The sequence below is a fragment of the Anomalospiza imberbis genome, chromosome 5 (genome assembly GCF_031753505.1).
Source record: "Anomalospiza imberbis isolate Cuckoo-Finch-1a 21T00152 chromosome 5, ASM3175350v1, whole genome shotgun sequence".
NCBI lineage: Eukaryota > Metazoa > Chordata > Aves > Passeriformes > Viduidae > Anomalospiza > Anomalospiza imberbis.
Genome location: NC_089685.1, coordinates 15581564 through 15599959, shown reverse-complemented (window position 1 = coordinate 15599959; position 18396 = coordinate 15581564). Strand labels below are relative to the sequence as shown.

Below are 18396 nucleotides of genomic sequence, written 5' to 3'. Positions count from 1 at the left end.
CAAACAGTTATTAGCACATGCAGTCAGTAAAACTGACTCACATCTCATGTAGAAATGGGCCAGAAATGACTGCTTCTAACATGGTCAGCCAGCCATTCCCTGCCTCCTCTCACAAAAGCGTGATAGAGAACTGCCTAACTCTGCCATGCCCTAAACTTAGTCATGTCTAATAAACAATAAAGTTAAATTAGAAATTCCTCCTCATAGCCATGGGCAGAAGGAAAGAACTTGATGGCAGTTGAGGTAGCCCAAGTTCAAACCCCTCTGTGACAGGAGAACAAGAAAGCACTCACAACTCACACCAGTTTCAGTAAATAGCATTATGCAAAAGAACTAGGCTGCACCAAAAATAGATTGCAGGAAGATACATGCTTGATGAGGTAAGGATGGTTCTCAAGGTTGTTAACACACTGTTTTTACACAACATTAATGAACTCATGGGCATCAGTTTCAGGATTATGTGTGAGATTGAGCTTGTTTTAGCACAAGTATGCATGATTCCACATGTGCTCATCTTCACACTTCCAAGAACTCCTTCTAAATATGAAGAGTTTTCTGATTCAGGATTTATTTGCACTTCTAAAAGCATCAAAGCAGAATAACAGCAAGAAGAAAACGAAACCAATTGTTTTGGTGAGTAAAAACATTTAATGAAGATTTAACTGTACAAAGTCACTTTTCTACTGATACTAGCAGAATTTTTGGAAATGACACTAGGGAAAAATATTTATAACAACAAGCTGATTAATCTGAATAAAGGCTAAGAGGATAAAATGCACAGAGTAACTTAAATCATAAATTCAATTGCATCTAAAAGAAAACAGATAATCATTACATTTTAATACCAAAATGAGTAATTGTTAAATTCCCCATTAAAAAGTACTTTACAAGACTTATTTACAACAATAAAAGTACCTGCAACATTACTCTGACTTTGCATAATTTTCTGTTAATTACTTAGACTTAGCAATATGATGGAAAACCTAATAATGTTTAGTACTTATATAAAGGGACAGCCTGGAAGAAAACCAAATTCCAAATGGTTTTAAATTACCCAAAAGAAGAAAGAAATTTTTACCTTCCCTTTATTTTCCAAGCATTTATTCGAGGGATCAAAGCATGTTAACACAACTGCTTTATTTAGAAATATTAAAAACAAGATGACTCATCTCTCCTATACTTTATTCTCCCCACTTCATCCCTGCTCCCCTGCTGAAAGAATAACATTAAGTTTTGTTAATGCTGTTAAACAATATAAATGTCTTATCTGTAGTGGAAAATTATCATGATTAAAATTAAAGAAATATTTATTTCCAAATATATGCACTTCTGGCATTTAAACACATATAAAATCAAAATGCTTCTGATATGAATAATGCAGAACTAAATAAGATATAAATTACTAAAAAGGGGATTACTGGAAACAGTGGAGGTCAAAATGGATGTTTGCTTGAGACCAGGAAAAGGAAGCAGTAAAGACAGCAGACAAACAAAAAGCAGGTCTTAACTCTGTGAGCAATATTAACTCCTAAAGGAAAACCACTTTGCAGTTTGAGTAAGTTTATTAACACGGAAAAGGTCTACCTATAATAATGCCATTAAAAGTAAGAACTTTGATGAATAATTATTTAAAGGTTTTCTTAATTAGAAGCAAAGATATAATTTTCCTATAATACAAATCATATTCTATGTCTAATATTTGTATCCATTTTTTTCTTGACACTTTCCTCTGCTTATTTATTTTTCAGCGAACTGAAAAGCAACCTGCTGACCTGCAGTGAATGAAGAAGCCAGCTCTCCTCACAGTTCTCTTCATATATTTGAAGACCAAAAAAGGAAGTTAAATTTTCCTACTGTGTTATATTGCCAAGTGCTCAAATAAAATATACATGGAAGGAAAAGCAGAAAATGTATTTGAAAAGTAAAAGAGGGCACATTTAAGAATATTGCTTTTAAACAAAACAAATTTACATAGAAAACACAGATTTCAATATCTCGCAAAGCAAAATGTTGCATTTTTCTATTTAAATATTTAAATTAGTAGAAAAATTCAATATCAATATTGCAAGCTATAAAACACCATGGACAAAGAAATGCTGCCTAATTTTGCATGTCAACTTTCATTCCTTAGACCCTTGAGATAACATAAACATTCCAACCATGATGTGGTTATGAAAAAACACAGCGCCTTGTGGAAGAAGAAAGAGTCTTGAATCACATGGAGTTTGTAAAAAATTGTAAAAAAAATAGCATCTTCCTCAACCTTTCTAACCTAAAGATCTTTTTCTGTGTGGAATATATGCACAGAGTTTCATATATCAACAGAGTTTCAGAATATATCAACAGTTTCAGAGTCCAGTATGGCTACTCTAAAAGAATCTAGGTTGAGTGTCTTGTTTGAGTAAGGGAAAATCCAAGTAAGTGCAAACTTTAGGTAACTTCTTCCCATCCACCAGCATCATAGCAGAGAGGTATTTTGATCCAGATATTGGAATCTGCTTCAATTCCTAATGATAGATTTTTCTCTCACAAGTTTGCTCAGTCCCTTTTTGAATCCACATAACATTCAGGACCACAGAGTGTTGTGGTAAAGAGTTCAACAATTGAACTGCTGTGTAAAGAACTACCTTAGGCTTGAACCTGACACCAGTTTTCAAATGTGACTGAACTTTCCCCTATGTCACATGTACTTTGTACACCTATGCTACATTCTCCTCTCAATCATTTTTACCCCCCCTGGCTAAGGAATCTTGAAGGTGCAAGTCTTCACTTTGACTTATTCTTGACTTCCTCCAACCTGTTCCGTAGGAACACTGTAGATTTATATAATGGCAAAATTAGAGGCTCTTTCATTCTTCGTTATGTTATTTTCCTGAAAGCATTCTGACCCCCAATTCTTATTCCTAGGTGGCAACACACAGTTCATGGTTAAAGATTATGTACCAGAATATAATTTACTTTTTCAACCCAAATCTTTTCATGTCACTTTACATTTACATGAATGGGAATTTTAAGTGCCACTGTATTTTTGTCACTCTGCCTCAAACAGTCTGCTTTTCTTGGTTTGTAAGCTCAGTTCTATGCTAATTCTGAATGAGTTTTTACCAACTGCAGGCTTTCCTATTCTCTTACTTTTCTTTCCTGATCACTTGTGATGATACTGCATAACACATGTACAACTAGCACACGTAGGAAAAGCACAGACATCTGCAGCACTTTCTGTTCATCAACTTAAAAATGTATTTTCATCTGAAAACTTTCAACTTGTTATGCTACCAGATATTACACTTTTGTTCAGATATGAAATAAAGGAATATCTGTTTTGTTTCAATTTTATCTACTGTGGATTTCAAAGTAATTGAAATTAACCTTTTTAAAATTTCTAATCAACAAAGTATGTTCCTTCACAGTGAATAAAGGAGAAATGGTGGTACACCAAAATACCTCTCCCTTAGTACTTCCCAGAGGCTTGCACTGTTTTCTCTGAATTGATAACTACTCAGCAACTTTATTATGGCAAAACTGATAACAAGAAAAGGTTAACCAAAGGTACTTTAACTGCAAACTATCCTGAAATGTGTTTAGTGTTTTTTTTAATCTGCTCCCCAACTGCTTCAGTAGTATTTCTGTGCACCTTTTCTCCAATTTGAAATTTTAATAATAAATCAACACAGCAATTAATATTTCTTCTGTGTTCAGTCTCTGAAATAATGTGATACAACAGAAAGTAATAACAGTTAAAATAAATAAATATATCTAAAGTACTCTAGGATAAAATGACATGTAGACATTTCTTTTTAGTCAGTAGGAAAAAAACATCACATCAAATTTAGAAATAAACCTCTTATAATGAATCTCTGTTTTAAAATATGACTTAAACTGCAGGTTGAAAGATTATCACACAGGAAGATAATGTGAGCTTTGTATGAATCACTACTAATCAACTATCCTCAAAAAAGGAAAGTATCTTTGATTGAAATGCTATATTAAAAAGTACAGAAAATATGTACCTTAGTTCTTTTAAAGGATCAGCAGTAAGTTTACAAACTATATTTTAATTACTATTGATGAGCACGATATAGGTTTTCCTGTTCATTACTCACAGTTGCATACCAGATTGCCAGTTAAATCTTTTTAATGATTCTCATTTCTAAATGCTTTCTGTGTGATCAGTGCTTACTTTCTGCTAGGAAAAAGGCATAAAACACAAGTTCAAATGCTTACTGGGTTTATGAAGAAGAATATTGTAAGAAGGATTGCTTTGACAGTTTGATTAGATTAACACAATCCATCAGCTTGCATAACATACGTTGCTCTTCAAAATGCAGGTATTGCAACTTCCTTAGTGGATACTAATTCATTTAAATTGAAAAGCACTGGTATCACATCTTTCCAATGCAAATTTCCATGGAAAATAAATTGAAATACACTGAATGGCACCTGATAATGGCATTTATAAACACAGTTTTCTCACAAAAGAATAAGTTTAAAAAAATGAAGCACAAATATCTGTATGTTTTCTCATGAAGATGCAACTATGTTTTAAAAATTTACATAGAATTTGTAACTATTTTACATATATGGAAAACTACATGACAAGTTCTGGAATTGTTGAGCTATACAGGTAAAAAAAATACTACAGCAGAAATTGAAAATTTTGCAAGTCAGTATGGGTTTATGAAAAGCAGGACCTGCTTGACTAACCAGAGCTCTTTATATGACAAGGTGACCTGCTGTGCTAGGTTCTGATTTATGATTGCAAAAATAAATTATTAATTTTATCATGTAATCATGATACAGCAATGTCACCAAATCTAAATATATGACTATTGTAAAATGTGCACAGCTTTTCCATTTTTTTCAGCAGATGTTGAAGATACACAGAGTAACATTAGATACTGACTAAGAACCATTTAACAGACTGCACTGATTTCCATATAATAACAAAATGCGCTACTGGCCTTGACATAATGTCTAATTAACCCAGGATTATGTAAGATGGATTGAATAGGTTTATCTGAAAGCTTACGTCAGCATTCACATTAGCAAGTAACTGAAGGCAATAGGAGATGACAGGAAGATGAGAGCAGCCTGGACTGAGGTTCCTACAGGATATTGCCTATAAACATCTACAAGTACAAACCCCATAATGAGCAGCATGGCTGCTGGCACCACACCGTTCAAAAACCTAGAAGTTTTCATTTCCATGGCTGTAAAAAATATATCTTTAAGACAACAACTTAGTGGTACTGGAGAGAGAAAATATTTTAATTTCAAAAAAACAAGGAAAATACAAAAGTTGCAATTGAAGGACTTGGAAACAAATGTAGAAATGTTGGTGAATTGTCAGTAATGCTTAAAACAGCGGAGAAATAAAAGTTAGCCTGTGTTAAATTAAAGCATTGTGAGCCCCTGCAAATTAAAGCATTGTGAACCAGTGCAAATGGAATGAACAGAAATCACAGTAATCAACTAAATACAATTGTGCTTTATTATTCTGATAAAGTGGGCCGAAGTATCCTTAGTGCAATAATATTCAATATTTCAAAATAATAATAGCTAAGTTCAGTACATAACCTACTATAAACATAAGAGAAAAGGGTATTGTTCAACTTCACAAATTACTAGAGGCACTTAAAAATAAAAGAGTATTGCTTTTTAAATTCATTTCATAAGTTACTTTCAAATGAAGTTTACAAATCCATTTTTTGCAACTTCTGTCAGCATACATGCATGAGAAACTTATACCATTTGCAACACACAATTCAACTTCTATGTGATTGCATGAAATCAGTATTTCTCAAACATCACGGTCAATAAAAACTGAGAAAGCCATATAAAATACACTGTTCCTTCTTACAATTAACTTCTTTATTAAATAAATATCAAGTCCTATTTTTCCCTCCCTTCTGTGGAAAAATACAGTCCCATAATTTAACCCACATATCTCCAGCTTGAATCAAAATTTATCTTCCTTCAATTACCACCAGTCACAACTTTCAAAAACTACAACAGCAGATGTGGAGTCACCATCTCTGAAGGACGTTTCCCACAACAGCTATTTTCACTTTGTAAACTCTTTAATTGTTTACAAAGCCATGACAGTACTGGAACAAAGCAATGATGCTCAAGTTGAGATTCAGATATTGCACTTAGTATCGAGTGAGTGTTTTAAAGACATTGAATTTTATCTTCATTGAAAGATATCATTACCCTATGGAACATCATTGAAGACAACTGAGTTACATGAAATGAATCTTCCCCACCGACTCCCGTGTACAAGTTTGTTTATGGTTTATTGCACACAATGAAAATGGATTAGGGTGTAGCCAAAAAGGCTGAACAGAGAAATGAATGTCCATTCACAGAGATATGTTTTCAACAAGTAAATAGACTTTACTTTAAAACAAAACAAAAGATGGAAGCATCAAATTAATTCACTAATTTGAAATATGCAGTAATTATTAGTAAAAACTGATTTGTATAGTTAATCAGAATAACCAGTATATTAACTACATATTAACTACACATACCATGTGTACTTTCACAGTATATACTCTGTTCAGAGATCTGAATAATCAGGACAATTTTATTTCTGAACTAATGCCCAACTGAAGATATCCGTGCTGAAGTTTTTTTGTTGTGTAGAAATGTATCTTAACAGCTAAAGGTGGCAAAGATTTAGTGAAATAATGCTTACTAAAGACATCCCAGAGGACTGCTGAAATCAGACTTAACTTGAAAACCATTGTCCACTTCTGATGCCATGTTAGGCGTCACTTTAGAACTTCTTCATATTCCCCTACACACTGCAGCATTAGTAGCATTATTTCAGTTTCATACTACAAAAAAAATTAATTCTAACTAAGTACAGAGCAGCCAAAATTTATCAGATTTGTATACACTTTGAAATAGTTGGAGTTTTTTGATCAGTAGTTTCTGACCTACTGCTGGGAGAATAGAAACTAAATTGGGATAACCATATGAATACTTACAGAGAAAAATGTGAAGAAAATGAAGGAACTGAATGATGGAACATCTGAGTAATAACAGAAGAAGAAAATTACATATTCCATCTGATTTAAAGGTATTCATATTATTTGTATTAGATGGAAATTGAAAAAAAAGAATAGGAATTGGGCTTTTTGAAATTCTGTGAGGGGAAAGTACAGCACAGATTGTCTGGAAAATGTAAGAGAAAAATATGTTGAACAAAAAAAAAAATCATATGCAGACTCTACTAGAAAAAGTTATGAAATAAGAGAAGCAAGAGCTCTATTGAGAAAAAGAGGAATTCTTGGTATCAGTAACTGTCGTCAGCTATCTCAGGAGAACTGTCATGCAGACATTCTGAAACCCCTATCTTAACTAAGGAAGACAGGTCAGGAAAATAAAGTAGATATGCAAATCATTGGCATAAGCTGACAGTGAAGTTGTAAGAAAGCCTCAGATCACCCATGAGTAGGAAGGAGGAGGAAGAGTGAAAAAGAACCCAGAACCCCTGTGAGACTGGAAGAAAGGGCAGAACATCTCTCAAAATAGACAGCCAAGGACAATGCAAGTGACAGAGCAAAGCACAAGACTGTCACGTATCAGGAATACAAGAAAGGCCAGCATATTAAAGAAGTAGTGATCACTACTAGGAGCTAAAGGACTGGAGAGACAAAAGAAGATAAGATTTTGATTATTTCATGTAGTTCTAATGAGGTTGCCAAACAGTAACTATGTAACAAACAGTAACTATGCCAATTTCATAAGCCCTTCACAAGGATCCATGCTGCTATATAGAAGCTATTTTTACTGAATTTTACTGGATTTGTCAAATATTAGTTTGTCCTTTCTCCCTCGCCCCCCCAAAGTTATGTTTGAAGTTAGGTATTATGTCTTACACAGTGGCAAAGAGTTAAAATTATCTTTAACGTTTAATAGATTTTCTGTGCAGGCTGCATTAGCTATGGATGTCTTAATAAATTTGAAACAAGTAACCAGAGAACTGCACAACATGTTAGGACCTTTGAACATTTGCTCAGGTTTTAGCAACAACAAGACATCAGATCAAAAAGGGAAAAGTCAAATGGCAGTCACGGTTTAGTTGTTAGTGCTCACGTCTATGAACAATAATAACTGACACAACTAACTGGAACTTCAGAAAAGATAACTAAGGAGATTTAAAATACTAAGCTTGAAGTTGTAGTCTAGTCTTAAATGTAATGTAGTCTTAAAACAGATCAGTGAAGCTCAGTGAGGAAGGGTTCTATGGCAGGAAGGAGCATAATATTAAAGAGCATATGGATGTAAGAAAGGCAATTTTCCTTTTTGTCTTCTTGTATAGCAACACAACTCTCTTCCAGACTTTTGTCTTTGAGAACAATATTAATTTTAATAAAGCCTTCTTCTAGAAACACTGGCTATTTCAAAGGAGCCAAGGAGCAAAACAAACTGTTTTCTAGACTGTGTCTAACATTCTACAAGTATTCTCTCCGCATTCATAAGATCCTGATCAATAAAGCCCTTGAGAGTACATGCTTAAATAAAAAAATTCATGAGTTCTGTTGAAGTCAGTAGGATTATTCACATTCTTCAAGCTAAACTAAGCTAAGCATAAGAAAAAGTACTTTCTCTCTGCACTCACAATTAACTTTCATTTAGCCACAGAAAAATTAATATCTATTTCAAAAGTACTGGAAGCTGCCTAAAGAACTTGAACCTAGAAAAACCTACTGGCTTCCCTATGCATATCACTGAGTTTTGATTTGCTGGTTTTTGCATGTCTAAATACCTTCCTCATAGAAAAGCATGGGTGCTCATCTTTTTTCCTTCTTTTACTTTCTACACTGAATCTTCCCTGATGTCAATGAATACCTCCAAAGAAAAATGGACAAAAATTAGCAATGCACAAACATACTTCCAATTCACACTTATATTAAAACAGTTGATCTAGTGGTCAAGAATTTCACATCATTAGTCCTTTTCAATATTATGAAGATAATTTCAAGTCACTTTTTGCAAAAATGCAGAGAGCTTCCATTTTGAGATGAAGATTTTTTAATTTGAGTGCCTACCAGCATACTGTATACTTATGCTACAAAGTTAATGAAGATGGAGTCAATATGTTCAATGGAGCCTAAATAGGCATTCAGCTGATGAGCCACTCTAAACCATACTTCTCATAAATCACTCTAAATCTCTCTCTAGGCTCCTGAATTTATTTACTGGGTGAAGCTGTTCACAGCAAGCCCACTAGTAGGAACTGGCCCCCAGACCAGGAACTTTGGAGTTCTGGATCTGACAGACTTCTAAACATGGAAATTCCCATGTATTGGCAAGTAATACGCAAACCCATTCAAATGCATGCATTTATGCCAGTTAACAACTTCAGCTATCCTGGGGATTCATACATAGAGGCTGCCACTGTCAGTTTTATATCTGCCAGTGCCAGTGCAGGTGAAACTGCAGATCACAGTTGGGAAGCTAAATGTGCATACTGCTATGTGCTAGAATGTGGTCCAGCAGAAAATCAGGACCCACTTAGTCTGCTTTCACTGAGAATTTGGAAACCCTCTCTCTCCACAAGAAACCACAAAATAAATAGGAAAAACTAACAAACTAGACCTGGATGCTCAACAAAAGATACATACACACCATTATAATTCTAAAAATACCATCTGGCTTTTTTCTATTATAGGAGAAAACCTGTGAGCTATATTCATATATAAAACACTGTCATATATGAATGAGAGTATTCTAAATTCACACTGAAAAGCTGAATTATTGTTTAAGAAATTTATTTTTTCTCCTCTGTGCACATAATCCTTAGGCATGGTAGAGACTGTACATAAAGTTGCACATATATATATATGGTTAAAGCAGTGTGGTTCTTTTTTTAACTAACACTCTTACCTTCTTTACTTTGAGTTTTCCATTATTTCATATTGCACTTAACACAAGACAAACAAGAAGAGGTCAGTGACTTCAGCAGTACTGTAACACTGAAATATAATTGACTTCCACAATAAATTCCTAATGAGCACAACTCTTGCCAGTGGAAGGTTGCCATGGAAACAAAATTATTCCAGAAGGTAACTACGCATTTGGTAGAAGGTGATGACACTCAAATCTGACAAATTCAAATCTGACAAAGATTTGAAAACTATTAAAAACTTTTTAGCTGCTCAAGTTCAACAGAAATTTGATGGCCCAGGACTCTCTTGACACAAGAAAATACTGATTTGCTGAATACAAAGGGATTGAGGAACTTCCAAATGAATGCAGAGTCAAAAGAAGGACATTATGTTAAAACAGGTACACATTTGGATTGCCAGCCTTGCAATAAAAAGTTGTTCTCTCACTTGTTCATGTCTTCCTATGGTTCCAAATAACTAAATATGATTTAAAACATACTTTTAAGTTTACTTTTAGAGAGAACAATGTGAAAAGGTTTTCCTGAATTATAATGGAAGTTGGCAAGATTAAGGCTGGGCTCAGTAGACAGTAGGATGGTGAATTCCAGCTCTGAGGTAGGGAGCTAAAAACATTCCCAAGAGAAAACAACAGGTGGCAAGATCAAAAGTAGAGGCATGACCTGAGTACAGCCTTCTGAGGATACTGATGCTTTTTAACACAGGAGCTGTTTTCTCTTAGAGTCTACAGCAGCTAGTGACAAGAAGAGTCACTACCAAGACACACAGTATGTTTTACCTTTATTTCCTAAGAAAATTAAACTTCCATGTTTGCATTTTACATCTGGCAGGAAAGGTTATATCCCACTATGTCTGTCTCCCCTACTCCAGAACATTTACCCCACTAGCCAGTTTCAAATTGACAAATGCTTAGAAGTTTGAAAGACATGATCCTACCCACATGTTAGTAATTGGATATTAAAAATTCATTTGTCCGGACACTTCTTACAAGGTAACTAAGTCAGATTATAAAATAAAGTTATTGTCAAATGAGAGAGAAGGTGTTCATAAATTAAAAGGACAAAAATAACATAATAGGATCTATGTTGTTCAATAAAATACTAAGTGGTCTTGAAAAATATTAGTTTGGTAGAGATGCAAAATTATTCCAAATAGCTTTTACTGGTAAAAAATAAAGTTGTCTTCAAAAAGTTTCAGAAAGCTGTTCTGCTACTGAATAATAAAATGACAAATGAAATGCAGTCTGGATATACACAGAGATAAAAACACTGCAAAGCATAAACATTTGATGTCATCCATGACATGAACCACTAGGACAGTCAAGTTGGACTAACCATGAACAATTACCTGATGTACTCACCTTTGAGAGAAGAAATGGATTCTCAGCACTTCTGGAAAATTGTACCAATATTAGTTCTTAAAATTTAACATTAGACACCTACTTTTAAACAAAATCCCCTTAATCAAAACTTAGTAATGAGCTACATAAATGATACCAAGAAATAAACGGGAAACAAATATGTCTGTTACCATATTGGTCAATAAAGCATTAGATCCATTACAAGACAGTGCTCATTTTTATATTCATGTAAGTCAAATAAATGAAAAATACAGTTCAGCCTTCCTTGAAGAATGGAAGATATAAATGATGGTCATAGATTTACATTTTCCAGAAAAAAATAGTGTTTATTTTGGACAAAGAAAGTATCAGTCCCCTCTATTAAGAAAAAATAATAAATTTCAAGCAGGAAAAAAATGTATTTTTCTAGACCCACCTGCAGGATTTCTGGAAGAAAGATACAAGCTAGCAGGCTTCACCAGGAACAAGTGCTCCCTACTGAAGTTTGTCTAAGGGATGCACCCTGAGAAATGTACTATCAACCAAGAAAGAAAATCTGCTTCGAAAAGGTGGCAAATATGGACAAGCAATCATTCTGATCTAACACTAGGGCTGAAATCACAGCTCTTCTCTCTCATCCTCTCTCCCTTGCATCGGCTGTGACACTCATCAGCCTCCTCACTTCCCTAATGTGAAGAAAACTAATAGATATTGCAAAGGAGCTGAGGGGAACTGAAACTGGAAGATAAACCTATTTCAGCAGTGAGATAGTAAATCAACTCACCGGTACTGTCAAATTCTATCGGTGTTATCATTTGCCTTTTTCTGCGTCTTTTGTTAATCTTTGTAACTGTTTTGCATTTTACATGGTAGGATTTTATAAATTCTTTAATTTGTGCCTAATTTTACACAGTAAGCTTTCATTACCATGGTAACAGTAAAGTTTTCCTCACACAAGAACAGGGCAATGCTGCAAAGCAGGACAGCAGGGCATTGTAAACAGTACCCACCTCACCTCCCTGGTTTTGTGTTTCCAATGAGTCTGAGTGCATTATTCATGTCAACTGCATCAGCTACTTACTGGTGAGCTGGCAATACAGCAGTCAGCTAAATGGTAGGAAACAAAAATGCCTCCTGGCAGGTGAAAATATTAGGCCGTACACTTCAACTCTAAACATACGCGCAGCATATGACAGCATGTATTTGGAACTGAAAACTAACACACATAGCTGCTACTTTACTTTCCTTTTCTGTTTTCTTTTTTCTGAGCAAGTTTTTAGCTATGAAACTAGTGTTGGTGTCTCTTCTGTGAATTATGTACTACTACTGTGGTGAGTTACACAGAGAAATCACTGCACAAAAGACAGCACAAAAAGGTAATTTATGTGAGAACATCAGATCAGGAAGTAAACACTTTAATGAAAATTACATCCACTCCCGTCTACATGAAAAATAAATAAAATTAAGTACTTTTATGCCTATGAAAATTCCTATCCTATTTAAAACACCAGTCAGTATAACGCCTTGTTATCTTGCATCCAGATAATTTGATGGCCTTGTTAGACACTTCCTTCCAGCTGCAAACTGCCTACAAGTCAAATGCAGTTTTGAACTCCATATTTAAACAGTTAAAAAATACTGATATTCAAAACTAAACACTGTTCTGCTCTGAGTATTGCTGCACAAGCACTGACATTCAAGTCCTGTATTGCCATTTGTAGTCAAGGATGAAGAATTGGGAATGGCTGCCACCACTGAAATGACATTGCTTCCTATCCCCAACACCGGAGTACACAGCTACATAAACACAGCGTATCTTACAAGTGCCTGAAGGACAATACACTTTTTAAGAATTTAAATAAATGAAAATAAAAACTTCAATGGAAACTGCCATCAAATGTCAAATGCCATCTGAAGAAAGGATACTTTCTGAGATTTGATGGCAAGCATATAAAATACTTATCTAGAGTAAGACAGCAGAGATGCTGAGCATTGAGGCATCTCTATCTTTTCTAATACAGTATGTTAAATCTTGAGTTAAAGTTAGAAGCCCACAGAAGTGAGTTTCAAATAGTAAAGCAATCTTTAAAATTGTGTCAAAGCATCCTTTTGTCAAGGACCAAATACAAAACTAACTTGTATTTTCTAAGTCCATGGAAATATGTTAAACACTTACATATACTGAATAATTCAGCCATTGTGCCACTTTGTTTTACCAGTCCTTTGTGCCAAAAAAGATGATAACACATAAGACAAAAAGGCAAGCTATAATAAAAGATAAAACTCAGGTGTTATATTACCCTATTTTGGTTTGTGGACATGAAAGTTCATATTAATTAGTTTCAGTTCTATGGATTAAAATTTTAAATGTCTTGGGTATAACTTAACAAGCAATTGGTATTTTGAAATAATTTACAAGGTATTTACTGCATTAAAAAAAAAAAAAAACCAACAGAAAAAACAAAAACAAAAACAAACCCAAGACCTGAAATGAGTGCACAAGTGAAGAATTCACTCATCAAAATGCAATTCAGGTTAAAGAATAAATCAAACTAAATACTTACAGCTAAAATGTTTTCTCAACATATCTTTTGTAAGCAAAATTCATAATGTCTCTGTCTACTCTGTCTATTCTTCTTCAGAAGACAGTGATGTATTTTAGTGGATTTCATAGATACAGTTACAGAATAACAGAGCATTTACTGATATGAGGATTTGGGAGTCTTTCCAAATTTCTCTTCCCCTCAACTCTAACTGGCTCAAGTACAGGTGTTTTGGATATGTTCAGTGATTTACTCCATAGACCCTAACAACTGACTGATGAATCCTAAATTAAACTAGACAGAGAATATGACTCCAGCCAGAGTACTCTTACTACCATACGTTCCACCACAGAGGTGGACATCATTAAAGTGTCCAATTCTATTCTCACAAAAGTCACTGGAAGAACAGTAACAAATACCAAGAGACAGAATGCAGTTCCAATACCTCCAGCCAACAGCAGTTATCTCTCACATTAGGAAATATACAGTAGCAGACAATTTAAGTGTGTTGTTATTCCCCTGAAAACCCTTTGTTGCAGTTCATGAGAAACTGGGGCCTGCTGTGAGAATCACCAATCTAGAATTTAAGCTGGAAACAGCACAGTATTTATTTTTCCACTGAGAGGAAAACAGGCAGCATGGCGAAACAAGGCATGGTTTCAGCTTTAATGGGGAGACAGGAAGACAAAAGAGAGAAAAATGTTATTTTCCCTGAAAACAGCAGCAGCAGCAGATCCTCTCTTTCAAAAGGTGCCACTGGTCTCTTCTTGTTGGACTTCTGCAGGAAACAGAGCCAGAATGCACTCCAGGTGCAGACATGAAGGGATCTGACAGTTCTACCTGCCTTCCTATTCCTTCCACATGAAGGAATCTGACTGTCCCACCCCTCCTGAACCCTCATCTGAAGTTGCTTCTTTGCCATTCTCACATCATGACACACACTGGGACTAGAGATGGCTGTAAACAGGGCCTTCAAAATGCCCCATCCCTTCCCAAGAGCCACAAGGTAGGGGGAGTCTGAGCAAAAGCTCAACATCAACAGTGTAGGCATGAATGCCTGTAGTCCCTGCAGACGTTACGTAACGACATGATTAGTTCACCTTTCTGAACTTAAAGTGCAGGTAAAGCTAATTCTGTTTACAGTAGTTCAGGATTATCAGGGGGTAAAAGTCAGTACAGGCACGTCCTAAGTACGGACTGAAATAGCAGACAGTAAAACTGTGTAAATCTAAGCAGAATTTTGATGTGTCCTTAATTTAATGCTTTAGGACACATGAGGTAGCAAAAGCAAGCCTGAAAACAGGATCATCAGCCTTTGAGTACAAGGAGAAAAGTAGTTAAAACATCTATTCCCTCCTTACAATTATTGGTAGGATTGTTCCTCCCATCTCTATCTGGAAAGTTAATTGTATTTCTTGCCTTTACTCATTTTATGTCTCTCTTTCAAATCCAACATCACAGGTCCATCCACAGCTAAAACCTCTGAAAAACTTCTTTGATAATATATCTCTAAATAAGAGATATATTTTGGCCTATAGCAGCTGGCTTTACAGTTAAAAATATGAAGCAGACAAGAAAACCAACGGAATAAATTCTGTCTCTGAAGTGTTTTCCATTTGGAAAGCAGCTCTGCTAGTACAGCTGTAAACAATTAACTCAGAAATGGCAGGCAACAGAATGGCTTAATGACAAGTTGGGTAAAAATCTGTAATGTTATTGCTTAATGCTTTAGCAAAAACTTTGCATGAACTTTACTGGCTCTTGCAGGTTCACTGCATTTATTATTCATAGTATCAGGGTGAAAAGATCCATATTATAGGTTGATAATCAGTGTAATACAAGCACAACTGAAATCTGATTAGCAACTTGAGGAATTGCTTGAAGTTCTTTCAGAAAAATGTGTCTAAGATATCCTTATTGGTTTTAAATACGCTATTAAACAAGACATGCATACAGAGCAGTCTACTAAATAATGAAACCTAGAAAACAGCACAAATCTGCTGCACCTGCCAAGTCAAAACACAGAATTACTCCTTAAGCTTGTTTAATACACAAAAATAGTCCCCTCTCTGCATATAAGAATTCCATTTAGATATTTGGATAAAAACACCTCAAAGAAACCTTGATTTAAAAGATACCCTTGGAAATCTCATGCAAAGATTCAAGTATTAAGCTTTTAAATACTACTTTAAATACATCCAAATTTTTTAAAATTCTAATTAAATAATCAGAAGCACTTATTATGGATAATGATCCCATTGAAGTGCAACTTGAGAGGTGCCTATGGACTAGCAATGAGAAAGGGCTCCTTTCAGCATGCAATAGTTTGAGAAATTAATCCCAAACTTCATTTTCAGAGGAAAATTCTCAACATTATCATAAAATCATAGCTCAGAGATGAACTCAACTCGAAATTCTGTCAAAAACATGTATTTTTGGGGCACATATTAGTAGTTAGCTGGATTAAATAGGCTCTCTTACATTATTTTATCATACAGGTAAGGCTAATGATCAGGTACCAAGAGCAGTACTGGAGATAGCATGGTAAAAAACCTTCAGGAGCTAAAAATACTGCAGCAACAGCAACAAAAATGATTCAAAAGGAGATAAATTAGTTACAGTAAAACATTTAAATAGCTCAGTCTTTAAAATTATCAGAAAGGTCTTATAAAGAATACATAATTTATGCTGGAATAAAAGGCCAGGTAATAACAGATATCACAATGAGTAACAGATATTATAATGAAACAAAGGAGGCAAAAGAACCTCAGATTAAAACAATAGCCATGTTCGATTCAGATATTTTTTGAAGATAAACTCTGCAAGGATACCACCTCTTAGATCAGATTAACAGTAGAACTGATAGATTCCTCATTTCTTAACATGTTGTTATCAGATCTGGATACCATCAGACATCACTGAAATGACTCAATGGACTCATTAAATGAAGAGCAAGTAGTTTTCACTTTCTGTTACAGGTCTGGATAGATGATCTAAGTAGACATTCTGGCATTAAAGTGTATGAAACTAACAGAACATTTCTACATAATGAGTAAATATAAAGACAATGATATTTAAAGATACTACATCTCTTTACAAGGCATAAATTATGAGTTAATCTCATATTTACTGACTAATACAATTGAAAATTCTTAAGGAATTTAAAATATTGTTATTTTTATCTCCCCCACCAACTTCAATAACAAAGTTGGTAGATAAGGATATATAGTTTAAACATATAGTCAAGAATTGCAACCAGAACCTTCTGGAACATAAAGTAATAGAACTAAGAATGTGTAAACCCCTTTTCTCAAACCTCAATTCTTTCTCAGGACAATAAGAAAAGAAATTATTGAGGAAAAATAGTTACCATAACAAGAGGTCAGCAACATCGAGTTTTGTCTGAACAAACAGTAAGAGAGAAGACATGACAAAGGACAAAGGCTGAGAACTGAAGATTGAAAGCTAATATTGGATTGAGTAGTTAAGCAGATGGACAATAAGAAGCCTGGAACTCAGAATCGATGGAGGGCATTGATTAGGCACAATTCAATGTTTCACTTCTCTGAAGAGTCAGAAAGGAGTATTGACATTAACTTTGAGTGAGTGTTCAATTTAGTACTATAAATTATCATGACATCAAGTGCATGGCTTTGAAGGGCAAGAAGACTGAAGACATTAAATATTTCTAAGTAGTGGTGATCATTAAAGGTTTTTTCTCTTACTATGGTGATTCTCAGATGACACTAAAGCAAAAGGTTCAAGAAAAACCACTCACAAAGACACTGGCACGTCCAAAACACATTACCAGAGTTATGGAGGTTTAAAAAAGTACTTACCTGGTATGTGTCCCATAACCTGATGGTACACCGCAAGGGGACTTCTCTCATCAGCAAGTTATTCATCCAACGGAAAGCAAATTGCAAGTATTTCACCTCATGCTGATCCAAGTGCCTATGAACTTGTTCTGAAGATAGAATAAACAGGTATTTTACTGCAGCTTTTCTGAAATCTTGAAGTATAAAGTGCACAGTCTAAAACAATAAAATACTCCTCCAATCTCAAGGAAATAACTTGTGGTGGTGCATGCAAATTCTCACAACCAAATGAGAACACTCAAAATATAAATTAGTTAAACATTACACTGGACTGATTTTTCTGCCACTAGACTGATTAAATAACTGGTCTGAGTTGCACTATGCTAACAAAACAATAAGATCACAGTTTTACAATATATCACAAAAACATAGAAAGTTAAAATGTGAAATCATTAGGTACATATATCCTCACTAATTTCTTAGGCTACAAATTTTTTTGGGACAACACAACAAGAAATGTGGTTTCCAAATAACATAATGGCTTCCAAAAATAAAATTTTGGCAACCAGAAAAGAAAATTATTAAATTAAGAAGGTAAAGAAATATAAGGAAATGACATGTAAAGGTTGCATTCACTTGAGACAAGAAAAAGTGAGATTACTATGTAGGAAATACAGTAAGAAAACTTAACTCATTTACAGCTTAAAAAATTTCTTAGTATTACAAATAAATGCAAATAAAACCAATACAAATCAGTGGTTTCTAAACCAGTACTC

The 18396-nt window shown here is 34.5% G+C and overlaps 1 protein-coding gene across 1 annotated transcript in view; it reads right to left on the bottom strand.

Moving 5' to 3' along the window:
- The window catches only part of TBC1D22A (TBC1 domain family member 22A), a 136447-nt gene that overhangs the window by 45398 nt on the left and 72653 nt on the right, over positions 1–18396 (bottom strand). The window contains exon 11 of the mRNA XM_068189759.1: positions 17642–17769. Within this exon, the coding sequence (XP_068045860.1) occupies positions 17642–17769 (128 nt within the window). The remainder of the gene's footprint in view (positions 1–17641; positions 17770–18396) is intronic.